Source organism: Podarcis pityusensis (genome assembly GCF_964106645.2).
Source record: "Podarcis pityusensis genome assembly, chromosome: 4".
NCBI classification, from domain to species: domain Eukaryota; kingdom Metazoa; phylum Chordata; class Lepidosauria; order Squamata; family Lacertidae; genus Podarcis; species Podarcis pityusensis.
In genome coordinates, this window is record NC_138027.1 from 62,833,067 (window position 1) to 62,855,501 (window position 22,435).

The window sequence follows — 22,435 nt, forward strand, 5'->3', positions numbered from 1 at the left end:
TTATTTTGAAAAAGTAATTTTAGGCGGGGGTTTAGCAGACATTGCTTCATACCTAACAGAAGGTGATGTTTACAATCCTATACACACTTAGTAGGCAGCATGCTGCACTTAGTATCAGAGGTTTTACATTTCAATAGACATGTACAGAATCCCACTGTTTATGCTCAAGAGTAAGTTCTACTGGGCATGATTCTGAGTAAATATGCATAGGGTTTGTATGTAAGACAGTGATGGCCAAACTTGGCCCTCCAGCTGTTTTGGGAGTACAATTCCAATCATCCCTGATTACTGGTCCTGTTAGCTAGGGATGATGGGAGTTGTAGTCCCAAAACAGCTGGAGGGCCAAGTTTGGCCATCACTGATGTAAGAGATGCAAATACAGGTTGTTTCTTTCCAGAATACTGTAATATAGGGAGTTCAATCCCAAACAGTGTTTCTTCCCAACCTATAACTTTGATACGCATTGACTCAGAAGGCTGTGGATTAGAACAGAGTCCTCACAAACTTTAGCAATTAAAATAACCATGCAGAAGTTTCTGTGCTGAGGTTAGAGCTCTTCCTTGAAGATATTCATGATGTTACTATTACACTGGATCCTTCTTTTGCAGTATATTTTTTTTTTAAAAAAAAAAACTTCTGAGAAAGAACTGAAATGTCCTGGGGGTGAGGAAATCTGCTCAATTCTGGTATCAAGAAATATTTTTTCAAAAGATACATCTTCATATGACTTTAAAGGTTTGCCTTAAAAAAAAAATGAAATAGATACTCCCAACACAAGTTTCATGCTTTCAATTTCAGTGCTAAGAACCATTCTTCATAAAGACAAATTTACTCAGCACAACTGTAAAACTTTGCCTTTGAAAGAGAATGTTGAATTTCTCATGAACAAAGTCACAACTGGGCTTTCTATTTTGAGCTGTTTCTTCAATTAAGCAATGGGGAAGAACCCAATATGAAAAGTTACACGACCTTTGTTACCTTAATCTGGTGGATTTTATTAAACTTGGAGTGTCTGAGACACATACATAACAGCAGAACATGGAGGCTGCAACACTTATCTGAAAGGAGGTAAAAGCTCAAAGGCACAGTATTTCTTTCAGTGTGTTGAATAGTTGTTTCCATTAAAATGAATGGGGTAGCCTTGGGAGCAGGAGTTGTGTGTGCACCTCAAAGGGAATCCAAGTTGTTAGGAAACACATTCAATTTTAATTTTTAAAAGCCTCATATCTATTACTGGGTTTATGACTGCACTATGTAAAATGTTAAAAATATATTTTAAAAAAGAAGAAGTTACGATGAAGCCATGTATATGTTGCACACATACCCTTATCTATTTTGCTTAACGATTTCACAGAATAGGGGAGAAAGCAGGCTCAAGAATCTGTTTTGTAAAAATGCCATCAAGCTGAGTATTGAATAATCTACAGAAATTTGTCTCTTTCTTTATCTTGTTTTTAGAAAGAGTTCTTTATGCCAACAGAGAAGAAAAAACAAAGCTTGTGTCTTTGCATAAACAAAGTGTGTGCTTTGAATTGCTTAAAAGACCATCACTTTTTATTAAAGAGGTGAAAAACACACATCGAAACATCTCATCGCCCTACATTTTTCACAACTTGTTGTCTGATCTTCTGAAGAAATCAGCATTAATCACTAGGTGCAGGAATCAAGAACTGAGTAAACAACTTTTGTTTTGTCTTATGAGTTCACCACGGATACAGATTTCAGGAACAAGTTGGAAACCATTTTAATATCAAACCGGTATTTTATTAACAAAATAAAAGCAGAATTCTAAGCATTATAGCAATTAACATGTATATAAGAAATGGTTTGTTAGAACTTCTTTTCGTCTTCAAGAGTTTGTGGGAAGTGAGTTTCAAAATCACACTCATTAATGCAGATAAAATATAATTTATAACATAGTAATCATCTTTCCAGACAGGTTGGGAACATAGTCTGGGAGGCATAAGGCAGGCATTTACCGGTAATTGCAGATGCAGATGGACTGTTGTTTAAGCAAAGAACTGAGCATCAACACTGGTGAACTACTGGGAGAAACAGGGGTGTGCCTGACAAGACAGGTCTGTTGAACCATCTCCCATAAATTGGGTAGCAAAAAGCAAATAAAAAAATTAAGAAACCATGGAGAATGTCAATAACTGAATTGAAATATCAGTCGTGTTTGTAGCAAACCAGTACCACCATCTTAACCAGCTGTTTAGAGAGATCTTTGTTTAAAAGATACACTATTTTATCCAAAGTTTATTTGATTTGATTCAGGGGCATAGATTCTGGAGATTTTTATTAGATGCATTCCAGTGTTTCAAAGATACTGAGGCATGGTATGAAATGGCATTCAACATCATAAACTTATTCTCATATGAAACAAGGAAAACATATCATTTTATTGTATAAAGTTCAACACCTGTAAGTTCAATCAAAGACAATGCTGAAAACTGTTATACCTTCAGAAATAAGTTTGAATTCATGCCAAGCCATCATCAAAAGGATGTGGTTAAGACACAACATTCAATATAGCTTACAAAAAACATTGTTGTCACATATATGGTAGCCTTAAATAAAATGATCAATACTTAGTGACCAATGGACCACAAAGCTGTCCTAGGGGAGCTCAAGGAAGATTCAAGCACACAGATTCAAAAAATATAGTCAAACATATTGAATTGACCACAAAGAGATACCCACATAATATCCTTTTAAGCATTCTAACTTGAGGTTTGTTTTTGTTTTTTTAACAGAGTCAGCATATTGATTATAAATGGCTGCAACTTTGTAGGAATCCCTTCTACCTGTGAAAAGAACTCCCCTCTTGAGATCGTTTTGCCCCACAACCCTTTGGGAAAGTAGCAAACACATTAATAAAGGATGGGTGTAGAGCATTCCCATGGCCAACATAACTTTTCTAATGCTTCTGAGCATGTAGTTGTGTGTAGCTTACTAGGTAAAACAGAAATGCATAGTAACTAGCTTTTGCGCCATAACTAGCCATGTACAACAACACACAATCAGCACCAGATAGGAATGAAAGTCCTGCTAAGCAATGCTGGTAGCCATGGAACTTCTAATGCAGTGCAGCAACAGAGGGAATGACCTCAGTAACAAACCCTTTTGACTACAAACCATTTAAAGGCTATGCCTTCAGCAATGTCTTCAGGTAGTTGAATTTGACACCAAGAAATCACATTCACAAGTAATTCCCCTTCATCTGTTATAAATATGAAGGGCATCAGTGGCAGGACTGTGCAGCAGCACTAAGCCTGCTCCCTCACATCTTCCATCTTTTCAGCATGAATGCCTGAAGAGGAGCCTCTGCACATGAGCAGCTGCTTATGTGTAAGGGCTCTGCTATCCAGACACTTGTGCCTGATGTGCAGAAATGAGTGGTGGATCTAGCTCAATGGATGATGCTGGAAGGAGGGTGGTAGCACAGTTGGTATAATGAACTTAAGATGCAGCCTTAAAAATGGCACCAAAGCAACTTCAGATCAAGCCTGGGAAAAGATGAAGATGGAAAAACCAATGTGAAAGACTGGATACAATTTTTCAGGGCTTTCTGACACCTAGAAGCCACCTTGAAATAGTTCAAATGCAAAAATTCAGTGCAGCACTGATTGACCACAAACCTATTCCTTTCAGACCATTCCCAACTCCAAATCAATTTCATTAATTTGCCAAAGTAGCAGAGTGCTAACTATGAAGTTGTTTTAGAAACTGAGTCAAAAACATTAAGGTAGAAGCTATACATAACCATAGAAAGGGGAAGAATGGTTGCTAGTGCCTATATAATAAATAATAATAATAATAAATTTTATTTATATCCCGCCCTCCCCAGCCGAAGCCGGGCTCAGGGCGGCTAACAACAATCAAATAATAAAAAATAAAAAATAAAAAAAAACCTACAGAGCTCGATATAGTCTCTGTATAGATATAGCATATGTTTCTAGATGCTGTCATATGGCCTGATCTCTGCACAGAACATTATATGACCAATTCATACATTTCCAAATCCAAACAGCACTTTACAAATGTCTCTACAAATGCATTGCCCTAATTAATGGAAAAGAGAATGTCTTCTTACCTGAGCCCCTTTTGGTCACAACCTTCAAACTCTGAACAAGAGTAGCATACAAGAGAATTAAGTGAGGAATAGGAGCTTTCATCTTCCAGCTCTCCAAGGCTGTTCCCTGAAGCAGAAGGAAAAGATACATTTTGTTATGTTTGCTTCATTTTCGCTGAAATATAATTTTTGACATTAAACAAAGGAGACTCAATAGACTGTATCAGTTCATCTCATGCGGTAATTTTCTACCTACTATTAAGGAAAGTTCCAGAAATCAGAATGAAATTTATTACTATGCAGAAATCAGAAATACAAAATTCCTATTTCAGTGATAACTGCTCTTGTTAAAAGGAAGAAAAATTGCAGCCACATTTCAATATAGTCACATGTGCTTTAGCACATTGAAATCAATGGGCTTTAGTGCCTTTAGCTCTGTGCTGGATTATGGCTTACAACTTTATACTTAGCATGAATATTTTATTGAGCAATCTTTGCAATGTGGAAATTAAACTCTATTCCAAAATCAGTCTGCAAATCTGATTCCTTAAGCCTTCAATACATCATCCATCTGTAGCCTCCTAGAGGCAAAATATTGGTTTATTTTTTAGATAGTTCCCTATATTGGAAGAAAAATGTGCTCCTATGCAATTAGCTATTAGAATTATAGAGCTTTTGAGAGCCTGAAGGCTAATATTGCCCTCCTGAAGCCAAGGCTGCTCTCTTGCACTGAGACTGGAACATACTTAGACAGCGTATGGAGGATTCATGAACTGCAGAAATTAACACCTGCAAACAAATAAGGGGGAGTGGGATCACACCTGTGGGCTTCACTTGATAACTAGGTATTCAAGGTCCCAAGTCTATGTCTATAGGCTACCTACTTGCAATCAGAGATTGTATAGGTCCCTGTACAAGTGAGACCTTGAACACTTAGAAGTGGGGTATGGGCCGGTGGGCATGATGCCAGTTTCTACACCTGCATAGGACTTTAAATTAATTCATACAACAAATCTTACATTATTCAGTTTGAAGTGTAACAAACACAGTGAGAAAGAATTGGAGAGTCATGCTACAGAGAAAGATGAATAGTCCACATACACTATTATGCCTATTTTGAAAGAAAAAGATAACAAACAGAGGGACGGGGGAGAACTGTCAGTTTTTCTAATGCAGCTTTCATTTAAATTTTTTTTAAGAACTAAGAACATCAAACTTCCAAAAAGCATTATTATAACCTTAAAGAAGATGAGAAAGCTGGAAAATGTGGCTTGACAGTCACTTTTTCTACCAGTTTAGAAACATAATACTTAGATCTTTCACGTCTACAAAATTAGTAGTTTGGGCATTGCCCTCGAGAACCTCGAAGTATGTAAAAGTAACACATTCCAATTAATCAAGCAGCGGCTCTATGACCATGAAAGACAGCGCTTGTTACCTCATACTCCAATATCTTGCTACGGAACCTGTGCCAACTATCTAAAAGATCTACTCCTCCCTTCCCATCGAAGAGCCTTTATGATTGCAAGACTAAATGCTTCCCCCTCCTCAGTGACCAAAGGCAGATGCTCACACATTCCATTTCAAGCCCATTTGGGTGCTTGCCATCAAGAAGTACCTGATTCAATGGACCACATTCTCTTAGATTGTCCTTTACACAGCAGACCTCGCCAACTGAGGCTGAGCAAAATGTTGGACATCCAGCCCACAACTCCGAGAAGAAGCCAAATAAGGTTTCTCCTGGCAGATTGGAGAAAGGTATTACTGCTTTAGTAGCTTCCTTTTTAGCCGCAATTTTACCCGAAAAGGTTCTCAACAAACTATCCTTTCGGGAAATAGACAGGGCATAGCAGAATATCCAAATGCACACAACCATAGTGTGACCTTATAACCCTTGATAGCTTCACCCTTGTCTTTTTAATTATTCCAGTTACTTGAAGTGTTTTATACTGTGATGCCAATAAACGTATTTGATTGATTGATTGATTGATTGATTGATTGATTCAAGATTAGAGGCAATCCCACTAGACCCCTCTGTAGGGGGCAAAAGGAAACAGAATCCTTGGGGTAATAAAATTCTACTCCCCCCTTTTAAACCAAAAATGTCAGTGTTACAGACCTAGATGCTAGGGGGAAAATGCAAGGTGATTAAAGAAAGAAAAAATCTGTTCCATGTCAATACTCAGCCCCAGATATTGGTATTACAGGGAACCAGACAGAGGGCCTTCTCGGTAGTGGCAGCTGCCCTGTGGAACGCCCTCCCACCAGATGTCAAAGAGAACAACAATTACCAGACTTTTAGAAGACATCTGAAGGCAGCCCTGTTTAGGGAACCTTTTAATGTTTGATGCATTACTGTATTTTAATATTTTGTTGGAAGCTGCCCAGAGTGGCTGGGGAAGCCCAGGCAGATGGGCGGGGTATAAATAATAAATTCTTCTTCTTCTTCTTCTTCTTCTTCTTCTTCTTCTTCTTCTTCTTCTTAAGAATTTGTATACAATTTTAAGAGTATAAATAAAAGCTACTTATGCAGAGGTGAAGCAAAACAAATGCAACTTAAGCTATGTCACACTACATTGCTGTGTGATACTGCAGGCCTGAATTGTACGCTTCTGTAACCAAAATTCCATTTTTCAGTCAGTGCACTAAGTGATGCTGCAGGAAATCCTGATGCTGATATCTTCAGTCTTCATGATACTAGAGAGAGTCAGCTCCTTGCTCAGCATGAGCCTAACAAATACCGTCCAAAAGAATGAGTGACTTTTACATAGCACTTTAAGATCAACGGATATAGTGCGATTGCAAAACAGAGCCGAGCATGCTCATTACGGTCGGCCTGCTGAAGAGAACATCTCCTATTGAAAAAGGAAATATAAAACTATAAAGCCTTGCCATAATAAAAACCGAAGACAAAGCTTGGTGTCAGAAAAGGCAACAAAGAGCACACAAGAAAGGCCTTTGGCAGATAAAATTCCTATTCATCATCTCTGTAGCCACTAACATTTATGAGGGCCACTTACGCATGTGAGAAGAAAAAAAGAACTAGGAGGAGGGCATCAATTTGTATAAAATCTGCAAGTGTTGATGTTTATGCATAGATGCAAATTTAGAACTGATTTCTATTCTTTAAATATAAATTCATACATTTACATAGTAAGGGAGACTGTGAATAGGTGTTCTGTGTCCCTATTCCATCTCCCAGTCCAGGAGCAGCTGGCAGGCATTTTCAAGGCCTCTGCTCTCCCTTCTTTGTCTTTAAACCAGACTTGGACAGAAACAGCCCTTTTATACCTTCCAACTTCCAAACCAGGACACACATATTCTGGGATGTGCTTCCAGATGAATCACATGACCCATGCCTGGCTCTTGCCCCCCAAAAGCACGGTTTTTTTTGGGGGGGGGTGAGCATTCAAGAGCATTGCACCCAAAATGGCTGTCAAGATCTTGTAGAAAAAACAGGATGTCTCTTTTTTCTGGGGAACCCGGAAGGTATGCCCTTCAAAAGGAGGATTTCCTTCAAATGGAAACCTGCCTGTAAAGTGGTACACTTTGAATATTAAAAAGTAGTACAATATCATGAGCACTTTACAGATCATAATAGGGTGAGATGGGAAGCTGGAGCAGAGGAGACTCCTACTTCAAACCTTCACCCTCAAACTCTACAAAAGATAAAGATGACATACAAAGGGAGGAGGGCTTGGCTGTGTACCCCTGCCCTACTTTCTTGTGACTGTTTACACACAAGGTAATGAACAGCCAGACCAGACTTCTGCCTCATGTTGGATACCTTTCAATAGGACAGTTCCTTTGAAAAGGAAAATGTAAGGCACACTGAAGCTAATGATAAACTGTCTAATGCAATAAGTTAATTCTGACATGCAGTTGTTGACAGTAAAACACTGCCATATAAACTGCGTAAAAGTTGCAACAGTTAGTCCATGAATTCCCAAACGGTTGTGTGTGGACCCCTAGTGGTCTCCAAGCTTCATTCAGTTGGTGTATGGTGTGCCAGTGGATTTGTGAAGAAGGGAGATGGCACATCCATTGCATATATATATATATATATATATATATATATATATATATATATAATGTTTTGTTTCATTTTATTACAGTTTGAATTATATAGAATGGCAATTTTTACAACAGGCAGATAATTCATTAAGTGGTCTGCCATGGCTTGTAGCAATTTTTAAATACAGTGGTACCTCGGGTTAAGTACTTAATTTGTTCTGGAGGTCCGTTCTTAACCTGAAACTGTTCTTAACCTGAAGCACCACTTTAGCTAATGGGGCTTTCTGCTGCTGCCGTGCCACCAGAGCACAATTTCTGTTCTCATCCTGAAGCAAAGTTCTTAACCTGAGGTAATATTTCTGGGTTAGTGGAGTCTGTAACCTGCAGCATATGTAACCTGAGGTACCACTGTAGTCGGGGGGGGGGGGAGGCTTGGAAACCAATGGGTTAGTCAATTTTGATGGACATGGGAACTAAGTAACTAAGTCACATCATTCTAGTTTAGAAATATTTTATTTTAAAAATCCTTTTGAAATTTAGTCAGACTGAACTTAGACTGAAACATAGTAACACAGCAACCAAACTGCAGTTCATACTTAGTATGGTCTTTCCTGAGGGGGAAATAATGCTGCTTTCACAGTGGCCTGTGGGAAAGAAATGAAGCCAGTTCCACGGCTGGGACCCATTTCCCCCCCTGCATGTTTCCATGAGAGAAGCATCACTAGTTTCTGCTATTCCCATGACTCAGCTTGTAAAAAATCATTCTCCCTGTTCTCTTAGGGTTTCTAGGTCAAGAGCCTCTGCACCTCTAGTTACTGAAGAGAATATAAAATTCAACCATGTGTAGATTTTCCCGTCATAGGGCTGTCAGGCCAGAGAGGCAATGCTCTTTCATAAAACTCTTAAAGGTGCAGCAACCTTTTGGATGGGGGTTCTGTCTTGTCTTTGTCTCTCTGCTTCCTAACCACCAACACTGCATCTTGGGCTTTCATATTGCTCTCCTCCCTCAGTCACTCACTTTTTTCAACTCTGAGGTAGCACTACACAGTGTTTCTTTATGTCCCAGCAGTTCAAGAGTACAGTGTCCTTCTCCTATCTCCTCTCCTTTAGCTGGGTGTACACTCAGGCAATCGCCCTTCAGGGTCAGCTTTCCCATTTCATCACACACTTTCCTGACACCAGCATACACACACTTCCCCTCACATGGGTTTTTTTTCCTGTGCATGTTTTCAACAGCTTCCCCTTTGCATCCCCTTCTCCAGCCTGTTCTTAAATCCTCATCACCAATGCCCCTCTTCTTTTCTGCTCTTTATCTCTTGCACTCACCCTTTTCACTTAAGATCTTGGTTTGTCTTTCATTCCCAGCAGTCACTTTCTTTTTATCGGCCCTGCTCAGCAATCTGAAATTTTCAAGAGAAAATGAAGCTTTTCCTGACATATTCAGGAAAAAGTTTTCTATTAAACCTGGGTGGCTGAATTGAGCCTCCACACACGTATTAGTAACTGGCTTATGTAACAAGTCTCTATATAATTCCTTGGCAGAATCCTAATGCACACCTACAGCAGGATTCCTCCTGGGCTAAGGGAGGAGACGAAATGGGGAATGTTGAGGCTGTGCTGTGCATTTGATTCACAGTATCTGAATACAGAGCAATATGGAAATGGTAGAGGGGAAAAAAGCATTTCAAGTAATCAATTTCAGTATGTCAGGTTACTTTTATAGGCAGTGAAGCAGATCCAGTTCTCTAATTTTGCTGTCTCTTGGCTATCTGCCCAACGGCTTCCATTTTAATTCATCTTGCAGTGTTAAAGGGCCCAAATAGAACAATCCAGTCTACTTTTGCCTTCCCTCTCCATTCGTCTTCTGCCATTGCTGATTACATAGCTTCATTTATGGAATTCAGTTTGACCCCAACTCTCTGGCTCCTTGAGATTTCTAGAGCTGGGCCCTGAGAGAACCTCTGTATTCTTAAAAGCTGCACGGAAGGGATAAATGAGTTTTGCTTTAACTTTATTTGCTCCTGGGAGTTCTTCCCACTGAGCTTTCCAGTCTCACACAGTTCCCAATTGGTACAGCCAATAGGAGCCAGAAACCATGGCAACAGATATGCCACAAATGCCCTCATTTGAGAGCATTACAAACACACAATATAGATTACTTAGAGACTTCTGGCCATTTGTAAACCTAAGACTAAACCCAAATTATGTCAAATCATTTCATAGCAGATGAGCTTCAGGCTAGTTTCTGTTTCTGGACTACAACTCCCATTATTCTAGACCACTGGCCATTCTGGCTGGGGCTGATGGGAGTTGGACATCCAACAACTTTATACTGTAAACTGCCCTGTGATCTTCAGATGAAGGGTAGTGTATAAATTTTATTATTATTATTACAGTGGTACCTTGGTTTAAGAACTATTTGGTTTACAAACTCCGCAAAACTGGAAATAGTGTCCCAGTTTGAGAACTTTACCTTGGTCTAAGAATGGAATCCGAATGGTGGAAGGGCACCGGTGGTGGGAGGCCTCATTAGGGAAAGCACGCCTCAGTTTAAGAATGGTTTTTATTTAAGAATGGGCATCCGGAAGGAATTAAGTTCGTAAGCCAAGGTACCACTGTATTATTATTATTATTATTATTATTATTAGTTCCTATATAGAAATCATTATTTCCTAAACACACAATAAACAAACAGACATACAGACAAGGCAACTAGCAACTTATTTCATTTGGGCAATGAAATATTTGTACGAATTGAGTTTATGTTTACATATTGAATTAACGTTACAAAGGAGACACAGAACTACAATAACAGAGTGCAAATTCCATTGGACTTTATTATAATGCAACATGATTTAGAGAAGCAGAGATGAGGAAAATCCTGAAAGTTCAATTTTCTGCCCTTGGGAAGCATGGGCTAATGGCAGCTATATACAGTATATATATTTTTTCTGACTGCTGATAGCTTGTGGATTTCATACTCGAATTTGCTTTGGTGAATTTACTACAACATAATGCAATCATAAAAGGGCCAGTACATTCAGTAGTCTGAAAAGTGACAGTGCTGTTTCGGCAAGAGACAGTTTGGATATGACAGCTCTTTGGTAGTCCCAGAGAAGACTACCATCTGTGGGAAAGATAGCAAGAATCCCTTTTCCAGTAAGTTTGATCTGCATTAAATCTTTTTTTTTTTTTTAAATAATCTTTATTAAAGTTTCAAAAGGTTACAAAAAACAAAACAAAAACACACACAAAAGTAACACAAAACACAACATAAAAAAAAAATTCCACCTTTTAAGTCTCATTTTCAATAACTTCTTTTCATGACTTCCCCACGCCTCCCCTTATTGTATTCCAACTCCGATTGTTTATTCAAGCAAGTTTTTATCCTTAATGTCCTAATCATAATTTATTAATTTACTTAACCATAAATTATTAATGTGATTCTTTATAATAATTTTAAACCTTAATTCATTATTATCCATTAATTTAGATTATTTAGCAATTTTTAGAATATATACCTTAATCATACATAAAAAGAGATAAAAAAAAAAAAAGATATAAAAACAAATAATAAAATACCTTCCCTAAGATTGTCCCTAATTCCCATCCACAGATTCCCCATTCTTATAATAATAAAGAGCATATAGTTTTACACTGCAAAATAAAAATCAGGCCCCCTTTGGACTTCTAAACCCCACCCTTCTCTTCCCGGTTTCAATCCCAGACCAAAGTCCAATTAGTCCATCTTTTTAGCCTGGTGACCTTACGTCCGAGGCTCTCGAATCTCTCTCAGTCCCTTTCCGCCGGCTTCTTCGAAAATCTTTCATATTGAACACCCCAGGTCGGGGAAGTACCTTCTCCATGTTAACCATATTTCTTCCAGCAAGGCCTACTTGTTTAGAGGTGGAGCTCCAACTCTGTTTCTTAAGTCTATATGTCCCAAATAATCCAGTTTTCATCTTAGTCGAATTGGAATTCTTCTTGGCAGGTCTCCGGCTCTCTTTTATCTTCTGTAACTTTTCAGCCACCCCTTCTTTCTGCTCCTCCTGTTCAGCTGATGTCTTAGTCTTTGGTTTCTTTTCTTGTCCAGCTGCCTGTGTTTTGAGCATCAAGTCCCTTTCCAACTCAGTAGGTATATTTTCTGTTGACTTCGGTTTCGTAGGACTTGTAGACAAAACATGGCCTTGCTCAATCCTCTCTTGCAGCTTTCCCATGAGAAAAATAAGCTCTTGCAAGTCAGCTCGTATTTCCCGACCTAGTTCCATTCTTGTAATATCCAAGAATCCCCTCTAGAGGGATTCTAGTTACTTAGTATTCTTTTCCCTTCCGATCCAAAAATCAGGTTTATTTGTATCAGTCTTTCTTTACTTTCAATATTTTGTAGCAGTATAGCCGGTTAGAATTTAAGCTTTGATTTTTCCGGCTTTGACAGCTAATTTGACAGCTGTCAAAAGTTTTCTATAAATCCTCTGCAGGCTCTTTTCACGGGTTACTCCCGGGCTTGAGAAAGGTGGTACTTAGTCCAAATAATTAAACTTTTGTCCTCCGGCACATTAGCTTAGTCCTTTAAATCTGTGGAATTTATATCTTTTATCGAATTACCCCAATTCTTCACGCAACCTTAGTTGACAGCTCCTTGCTTCAAACTGTTTACAATAAGGGGGGGGCGGACTTCCCTTTTTTTCACCTCCCCCGCTCGTGCCCAATTCATAATCAAATTATTTGTAATCCAATTTCCCAATTACTCACGGGTTGTTGTTCTTGATTTTAAGTCCAAATTTTAATAGGAAGAAGTCAGCGCTCTCCGACAAATGGCATGCGGCTTCGCTCGGCAGGGGAAGCAGAAGACTCACAGCACCACGCCACTCCCCGGCACCCGTTCCGTAGCCTTTAAAAAGGCTCCTTCGCGAGTCGGGAGGGCGCTTAACGATGCCCGCCGAGTCACCATGTCCACGGGCTCCTATGCCCGTGGTTTTTGAGGGTCCCCGTGTCGCCGGCACGGCAAGACCCAGCCCCTGTCAAGCCGATTCCCTCCGGAGCTCGGAGGGAATCCGCCATTAGCCGATCGCGCTAACCCGGAAGTCCTGATCTGCATTAAATCTGTCTGCTTGAAAATTTCAATTTCCATATTTTTAAATCCTAAGGACCCAGATGCAAATCTTCATGTCTATTGACACCAGGCAAGCACCTTTTTTGTACTGCTTTTGATGCCTGCTAAAAATGTTCTTCCCCAAGCAGCCTATAAAGAAATGAAAATCTATTAGTAACCTTGTTTTTAAAATTTGGTTCATTTTATCTATCTCTTTTTTAAATTTTATGAGGTTTTTGTTTTTAGTTTGTTGATTTTATCAGAAGCTTCCCCAAAGAATACATCAGAATCTCAGTTCTTAAATGTAGCCTGTAATGAACTATCTATCTATGAAAAACTATAGCAAAATAAAAACATCCAATAAGAATAAACAAAATACAAGAAATTTCCTTTAAACTACCACTAGTTTTAAAATTACACATCTATAAATGTCCATTGATAATATCACAATAATTAATTCATTTACTTTTATTTGTAAACATTTGTACCATGCTTTTCCATCTGAAGATAGTAAAAGCAACAAAGATTAAACATCAGTTGTTCCTTTGCCAGCTTGACTTGTATTCGGTGATGTGTGCATTTTACAAACAACTGCAAGCCAACTTGCTTTCAGCAGACACTGGACCCCACCCACATTTGGTGCAAAATTTAAACAGTGTCATGCACAAGCCACACACACTGTGAAGCAACCAGCACTGAATTTTAAGATTCCAGATTTTATCTCTCCTACACCTGATATCACATGAGACCAGGTGAGTGACAGGTGGGCATGATCTGGACAAGTTAGAATTACTGGCCAAATTAGGAGGTCTGTTGAGATGAATTGGGGGACCAAAGGTTACCCACTCATGATTTAAAGCAAGGTTGGGGAACCCATGACCTTCTAAGTGTTGTTGACTTCATGTATTCCATGCCTTTTTATTCAAAGGTCAGTCAAATACCTGTAGAATAAAATGGGTCTTGCTTCTGAGTAAGTGCATATGATTATTGCCTTAGCACAGGCCAGTACCAAAGCAAGGCTCATCTTGCATATGTAGAGTAGAAGGAGAGATTTTGGGACTCACAATAAAATGGCAAAAGTGGTAAAAACCTTCAGTGTGAATTAGTCATTTCAAATTACATCTTCACAACTGCAAAAGGAGAACAGTTCAGTATGTATTTATCTGTGCTCCAGTTGAGGTATTGCATGTTCTCCTTGCCACACACATATGTGACAGCAAGACCTGTTTCTATTATGTGGAACAAATGATTTGTCTACAGCAGGGTGTCACCTTCCATTCTAAACTGCTGCATTGAAAGAAAACGTTCAGCATTTTTATAATTTCAAATAGCTCATCATCATACAATTTCAGACAGCCCATTGAGTCAGAAGATTATGGTGCTTCCTCAGCACTTCTTTTCTCAGTTTTACATTCAATATACTAGACAATTATGTCAATTTCACTTCTGCATTAAAACAGTGATATGTTGTGCACACGGCAAGTTTAGATCACCACTGCTTACTCTGCTCTTTGATAAACACTTAGTTGCTGGAAAATGTTGAATGCTGGATTTAACAGTGCTATCTGAAACCTAGACTATTCTGCTAGCAAATCGGATCCTCCTAATTGAGGGTCCATGTTGTGCGCGGGCCCAAGGCCCCCCCCCACTATCCTTCAGAGGGTGGGAGATTGAGCCCGGTCCATGCGATGGTCCCACGATCACACCATGGCCTAATGGCCAATCAGAGATCAGTGGTGTGATTGTGGGGGCATATAAAAGGAGGTGATGCATTTCTGGGAATTCACCTGGCTTCGCAGCGCCGAACACCCACCCGCCTGCCCTGTATTTTAGGTGTCTGCTTTGGCCTTGCTCTGGACTTTGGTTTGTTGCCTGTTTTGGAACAGGGGCTGGAGAATAATTTTTTCCATTCGGCAAATTGGCACAGGCCATTTGGTTTTTGCCTACCTCTTAGCAATCATCACAACTTTTGTAAGGCATTGGCTTATTGTGATGTGGGGGAGGGGAGGTGTGGCCATCATCTGCCCCTCCCGGTACAAGGGTATTCCAGTAAATGAATCTGTGAGTCTGGATCTTGTCCAAAGTCCGCTTGAGGGGCTAGGACCCAGCAGGAACCCCGGGGTGAGCTTCAGTTGGTTGCCATGGACGGAGCTCCCTCGTTTGGTGTTTACCCTTCCAGACTTCCTGCAAGGCGGGCAGGAGTCAGATATAGTTACTGCCAATGCCTAAGCCAATACCACTCACATTGCTGTAATCAATAAAGTTGTGGCCTAAATTTTTGTCCATTAACCTTAAACTAAAAATTCTGTGTCTATGTGGATTTATTTATCCTTAGGGGTGCACCGGGGTCTTGATGCGCAATTATCTGCCCTATGACATGGGAAACAAGTGAACTTGAGATTCAGTGGTTCATATCCAGAGTTGCCATGAAAGTGAAGTGAAATCAGAATTCTCTTAACATTCCCCAGATTGGAATGCCATGTACAGCTCTGCTCCTCACATCTCAAAAGTGATATTGTAGAGCTGGAAATGGTGCATGAAGAAGCAACCGAAATGATCAAGGGTTATAACATTTGAGGCTTTTAAGTTTCGGCTGGAGAAGGCGGGGGTGCAGAGAAAGGGGTGACATGACAGACATGCATAAAAGTATTTCATGGTTTAGTGACAGTGGTTAGACAGATTTTTTCTTCCTCTCTAATAACAATAAAATCAGGAGTCATCCAATTAAGCTGGATGTTGAAGAGATTCAGGACAGACAAAAGGAACCATGTCTTCAAATAGTGCATAGGTAAAATATGGAATTTGCCGCCATAAGATATAGTGATCGCTACCAACTTGGATAACATTTAAAAGGAATTAAATAAATTAATGGAAGGAAACCAGCCCTGAGTGCTCACTGGAAGGACAGATCCTAAAGCTGAGGCTCCAATACTTTGGCCACCTCATGAGAAGAGAAGACTCCCTGGAAAAGACCCTGATGCTGGGAAAGATGGAGGGCACAAGGAGAAGGGGACGACAGAGGACGAGATGGTTGGACAGTGTTCTCAAAGCTACCAACATGAGTTTGACCAAACTGCGGGAGGCAGTGGAAGACAGGAGTGCCTGGCGTGCTCTGGTCCATGGGGTCACAAAGAGTCGGACAAGACTAAATGACTAAACAACAACAAAGGCTATCAATGACTACTACTGAAGATGACTGTATTACCTCAAGAACTGGAGGAACGATGCCTCTGAATAAGAGTTGCTTGGGATCAGAAACAAGAGAATGCTATTATTTTCATGTGCTGCTGGCATCTGGCTGGCCACTGGGAGAGCAGAATGCTGGACTAGATAGGCCTTTGGTCTGTTCCAGCAGGGCTCTTAAATCCCCTTAGGTACTTTATTATTAGTATTATTTATTAAATTTGTATACCACCATTCATCTATAGATCTCAGGGTGGTTCACGACATAAAAATACAAGATAAAAACAAAAAATGCATATTATAACAAGAACATCCCCTCTCACACACAGACCAATAACCCCATCCCCTCCCACAAACACATTTAAAAGGATATGGGATATTAATGAGCCAAAGGCCTGGTTGAAGAGGAGCTTTTTCGCCCGGCACCTAAAAGTGTATAACGAAGGCTTCCATTGACTTCCAAAGGGAAAATAGTCATAACCAGTGCTGACCAAGCAAGTACTTTTTAATATTTGCTGGGTTTCAGGCCCACTTCAGAAATATATGAGGGGATATTTGACAGAGTACTTTCATGAGAAAAGTTCTTCAAGTGATTTTCTATATGAGTAATGTTATAATTCATTCAGCTGGGCATGTAGTTTTTCTCACTGTTAAGTATGCTAAATATTTGATTAAATTCTATACATTGTTAGAAAAAAATATTTCATAATACAAAATTACTGATGCTGGTGATTTCTGAATTGTTAGTCTAGATTTGCCAGGTCTTCTCCTCACAAATCCTGCCATTTTTCAATGGATCAGTTTTTAATGCTTTTTTTTTTTTAACAGAGTGTCATGGGAATGACTGAGAAAAATATACTGTCATTAGTCTTAGTCAGCTGTCGTTCACAACAGCTAAACTAATTAGTGTCAATGTGCTCTTCAAACCAAACCACTCTGCCGTTCTCTGTCATGGTGAAGTAATTTAGACATGCCCTGGTTAATTTATGTTTCAGTGGTGACAGTTTATGCTGGATCTTAGTGAAAACTGTAATGCTCTCAGTGGACTTGACACTTATCGCTGTGTTAATGCATTTCATCCATTTTTTTCCCTTTCCTTAGTGCTTTGATCCTAAACACTTTCGCTCTTATTCAGCAAGTCCTTTGCAAACTTGGCAGTGAGGAAACTGAGGAAACTGAAGAAGGCCTAATGTAGATCATCATAGTTTATGGCTGATGCTAAGGAAAAAGAGTCCAATGCTTCAAGAGTAATTTATAAAGAAATGCCCACCTCTAATTAGTGCTAAATTAACAACAAAGTGTGCTTTAATAAAACACCTCAAACAGAATACTGCAAATCACAGTATAAAGCTTCCAGCTTTTCATAACCTACCATGCCACTTAACACAATAAGAAATACAGAAAATAATAATAATTAAAAATGAATTTTACACAATACTCTTAACAGCACACTTTCAGCATTTATTGATCTTCTCAAGATAGGGCTTTTTGGTGGCAGCATCTTGGTTATGACCACATCTCTAGAGAATAACCTAACCCCTTTTATTTTTTTCAGGTGGGCAGTCAAGATCTTTCTAATTTGCCTCACTTTTAATGTTTTCTATCTGTTTCTTATTTTGGCATTTTGAAGTGCTCCTGTTTTTTTACCGTACTAATATATTTAATGACTTAAACTGCTTTGGGGCCTCTAAAATGTGCCAAAGAAATGTTGTAGAAATGTACTATAGAGTTGTAGTTCAACAACATCTGGGGAACCCTTTGTTGGCTACCTATGTTTTAGAAGACTAACAGTCTGTGGGAGATATTGATTGCAGAATTCATTTTCAGAAAGACATCATACAAGAGCACTAGCTAAGCATCTATAGACCCCCCAAATAATTGGTTGGTAGAAGGGCAAATCAACCATACCATTTACACATAGGAGCTTCTGTGTAATAATTCAGAGCAGAACAATTTCTACACGGATTGCCATCATTTAATTAATTTGTAAATGTTTCAAGCATCGGTGATTTACAATGCCTAATAATCATCCTGTGAAGTTCACTGAAATTGTGTAGAGAAATGGCTGGAAAATTAGATGTGATTTTGAAAATCAATATTGCTAAGTGCTGAGAGGTCACTTTTTGGTGCTGTGGAATAGTGTTTTGAAGGTGGGAGTTTCTCCCCTATTTATTACATATTTATTTCATGTCTTTAAGCTTCAACCTCTTCAACTTATAGTAGAAGATTCCCCCTGCCTCAAAATATGTGAAGGCAACAAGTGGAAAAGAAGCTAGATAGGTTCTAACCCTTCACTTAAATGGCATCTGATTTTTGCATTGACAGATGAGGAAAAAAACCAGACACAAACATTTGATGCAGGTCAAGGAATGTCTCAAATTCCATAATTTTGCTTTTTGGCATTTATTATTTCTCTAATTCTTTATCATTTCAAAGAATTACACCAAAGAATCAAACAGAACTCAGGGAAGTTGCTATCAACTTCAAGTCACTTTCTCTTTCTATAAAACATTATAACCGAGATAATTTTTATGTGCACAGAAACTATATATGAAGCTTTGGCAGATATGTTTATCTACTTGAATGGGGAATCTAGAAACACATGTTAATTTCACATATAAATTCTACAGTATACTAACTAGTTAGGTATCCATTTTTGCTTGGTATTGTTGTACAGTGGTGCCTCAGGTTAAGAACTTAATTTGTTCTGGTGGTCCATTCTTAACCTGAAACTGTTCTTAACCTGAGATACCACTTTAGCTGATGGGGCCTCCTGCTGCCACTGCACCGCCGCCGCCTGATTTCTGTTCTCATCCTGAAGCAAAGTTCTTAACCCGAGGTACTATTTCTGGGTTAGTGGAGTGTGTAACCTGAAGCGTCTGTAACCCGAGATACCACTGTTTACCAGGCCTGCACAGCTTGAGCTCACCAAGCATCACACTAAGAGATTTGCTAACCCTCCTGTTCCTACTTCTTATTTGGAGCTCCAAGACCAGGATGGGGGCTGTTGAGAACCTGACAAAATCACAATGCATGCCTAATGATGAGTCATGGTCTGTTTGATGAGTCAGGCAAATTGCACAGCTGCAATGATGCAATGGACAAAGCATCATGTTTAACAATGTAAAAAAAAAAATGTTGGACATTCATTAGCTGGCTTTGAATAAGTCACTATTTCTCTAACTGTCTATCTAATAGGCAGTTGTGAGCTCAATGGAACAATATTCAAGTCTTTGCACTGAAAATTCACACCATAATGAATACTAAGAATACAACCCCAAATTTAGCCTTGACTCCTTTTGGTGGAAGGGTGGGATATAAACTTAATAAATAACCATAAACAAACAAACAAATAAATAAATAAATAAATAAATAAAGTCATTAAACCAAGGGGAGACTCCTGTTCAGAAGCCACACCTAAAACTAGGGATGTGTGGACTCATTGAAGTCTGGACTGTCCTAGTTTTGCATGGAGAGGGGACTAAGACCATCTTGCATTATTTCTGGGCAGAGTCCACACAAAAGTCCGCCGAAAAGGTCAACACTGGCATTTTTCTTCTAGAATCTCACTAGCCCCTCCCCAGCTCCATAAGATACCAGGCAGTTTGGGTGTGATCTCTCAGTTGTCTTCTAATTAAACAGGTTAATTCCAAATTAAATTATATAAAAAAACACACCAAAGAATCTTGTGACACTTTAAGACTATCAAATCATAAAATCCAAGCCTCTTTGGCTTAACCTTTATGAATCATTTACATATAATTACTGTTTGGTTCCGCTACAAACAACGTCCTGCAGAATTCTAGAATAAGTAACATGAATAGACCTCAATGCACATTTTAGATTTAGAAGGGGGCGGGGACAGGAGCTGTATGTCCCTAAAGGTAGATAATTTCAAAAATATACTTCTCAGCAGACTTAATGCAGGATGCTTTTGCCCACTGCCGCATGAAGAACATGATCTACTAGTCTCTGGGCAATCTTATACTCTCTACTTTGCCTTGCCTTAATAGCTGCAATCATTAAACACAATGGAATTGAGTTAAGGAGCTGCAGGGCTCCCCTTTTCACTTGCTTTGTAAGTTTATTTTATGTGTAATGTGCATATTTTGTAAGCATTTTCAGAGAAACTATATTAACTGTAATAAGAGAATCCTTAAGCAGACCTGTTAGTGAGTGCAGATACAATGAGTCAAGTAATGCATAGATACAAGTAACCCTCAGGTGTCATATATATTAAATGCATAAACAATTACTACTGAAGATTTTGTTTCTCTTTTATACATCAGTTGGTAAACTGAAATTCAATCACCACATATGTAATACAATTATGCATTGCTATTTTGTTAACAATCTACTACTTTTGGAGGCAAAAAATGCAAACACAAGGGAAGGCCCTTGCTACTCTATGAAATTGCACTGCAAAGGTTTTTGAGCCCAAGGCAAGTTGTTCTTAGCAAATACAACATTTGATATAAAAACGTCTGATTTTATCTATGAATCTATTGAAAGAGCTAGTGTTGGACAATTCAAATGAGATGTTTATTTTTCAGACTTCAGTTTGTAATCAGTCTTAAAGGTAGTATTTTTGAGCACTCACAACTGATTACACTCGTTTCTGGCCTAAAATGTATATTATAGAGGCTACCCAGGTTGGGGGCCAGGCAGTTCACTACTACCACTGTCTGAAAGTGTTAGGTCAGGAATGCATCATTACAATCAGGGACTGACTTAGGAAGCCAGGGACAAGTCCTCTCCCTCCGCCCACTTCAGACTATTATACCCCAGGAGCACCTTTATCTTTTGAGTTAGAAAAGTAATCACAACACATTCAATACAATCTTTAATAAATGCAAGACAGACCATTTTCAACTTTGCTGTAAATCATGTTCCCCCCCAATACAACCAAAACGTAAACAGCACATTGATTACAATCAAGTCTACCAAAAGTCAATGAAAGACCTCCTAGGATAAGCTGAAAATTATTGTGCAGCAATCTGCAGGAAAGGGTTAATCAAGTTCACAAGAGCAACCCATACTGAAATCAAATTCTTGAGGTCATAAGAGACTAAAAATGTCCACATTTACCTGGAAGTACATTTAACAATTTCATAATGCCGAAGCCAGGGGAGTAACTGGCAGAAGCATATGTCTCTCTAAATGAAAACTGAAGATTTTAAATGATACTACTTCCTGTGAAATATTAGCCTTTTAATTATGATGATGAAACTTAAACAACATGAGTTCACAGGTACCTGTTACACATTTACAGACTTGTCACATATGAATACCTTAGGACCATTCTACCACTGCTATAGTAATCATCCCAGAAATTATGGAAAATCTACATAACACTTCAAGTCAGACAAATTTGTGACTATGATTCTTTGACTGTATATAATCAAACAATGAACTTTGGCTAATAGTAACCAGAATTGTCATCAGTAACTACAAAGCATCACCTAAACCAATGTAATTAAACTTCTTTCTATGGTTTCAGAAACATAACATGCAAAAGGTGGTGCGAAAAGATGGGAAAGGAGCTTTCTATGGAAAAGACAAGGCCTTGTTCATCAAACACAGTCCATTCCACGCTTCACAACTGAGTGCTGGTTAATATAGCAAGCATTCACCATCTATTTGCCTCTTGACCCAAAACATTCAGAACCATCAGCTCCACGACATAGTTACAGGGGTCACTGCTGATCATCCATTTGTGGTAAAAAAGAAAAGAAAGAAAAGCTGCCATGATTATGCAAATGATGAGACTTAGTGTTCATACATCATTACAATGTTCAGTGTGTTTCTCTCTGCTCTGCAGCAGAAATTCTTACATCAGGGATGGGGAACCTTCGGGCATTCAGATGTTACTGAGCTCCAGATCCTAGCATGGCCAAGTGTCAGGGTTCATGGGTGTAGCACAGCACCCCCAATCCTTGCTTTACATCAATCTTGTAAAGCAGATTACTATTGCCACAGTGTGTGGGGGTGCAGCTGAGCTTCAAAGATTGTGGCTTACTTATGGTATCCCAGAAAGTCCATGGCTGAAACAGAATTTGAAGCACTTCAGC

The 22,435-nt window shown here is 39.0% G+C and overlaps 1 protein-coding gene across 4 annotated transcripts in view; it reads right to left on the reverse strand.

Moving 5' to 3' along the window:
• The window catches only part of IL1RAPL1 (interleukin 1 receptor accessory protein like 1), a 658,802-nt gene that overhangs the window by 553,935 nt on the left and 82,432 nt on the right, over positions 1–22,435 (reverse strand). For 3 of the 4 annotated variants that reach the window (XM_081003463.1, XM_081003461.1, XM_081003460.1), the window contains exon 2: positions 4,097–4,202. In XM_081003463.1, the coding sequence (XP_080859589.1) occupies positions 4,097–4,178 (82 nt within the window). In that variant the 5' untranslated portion in view covers positions 4,179–4,202. Of the gene's footprint in view, positions 1–4,096; positions 4,203–9,415; positions 9,490–22,435 lie in introns of all 4 variants that reach the window. The other variant, XM_081003462.1, reaches the window with a different exon arrangement.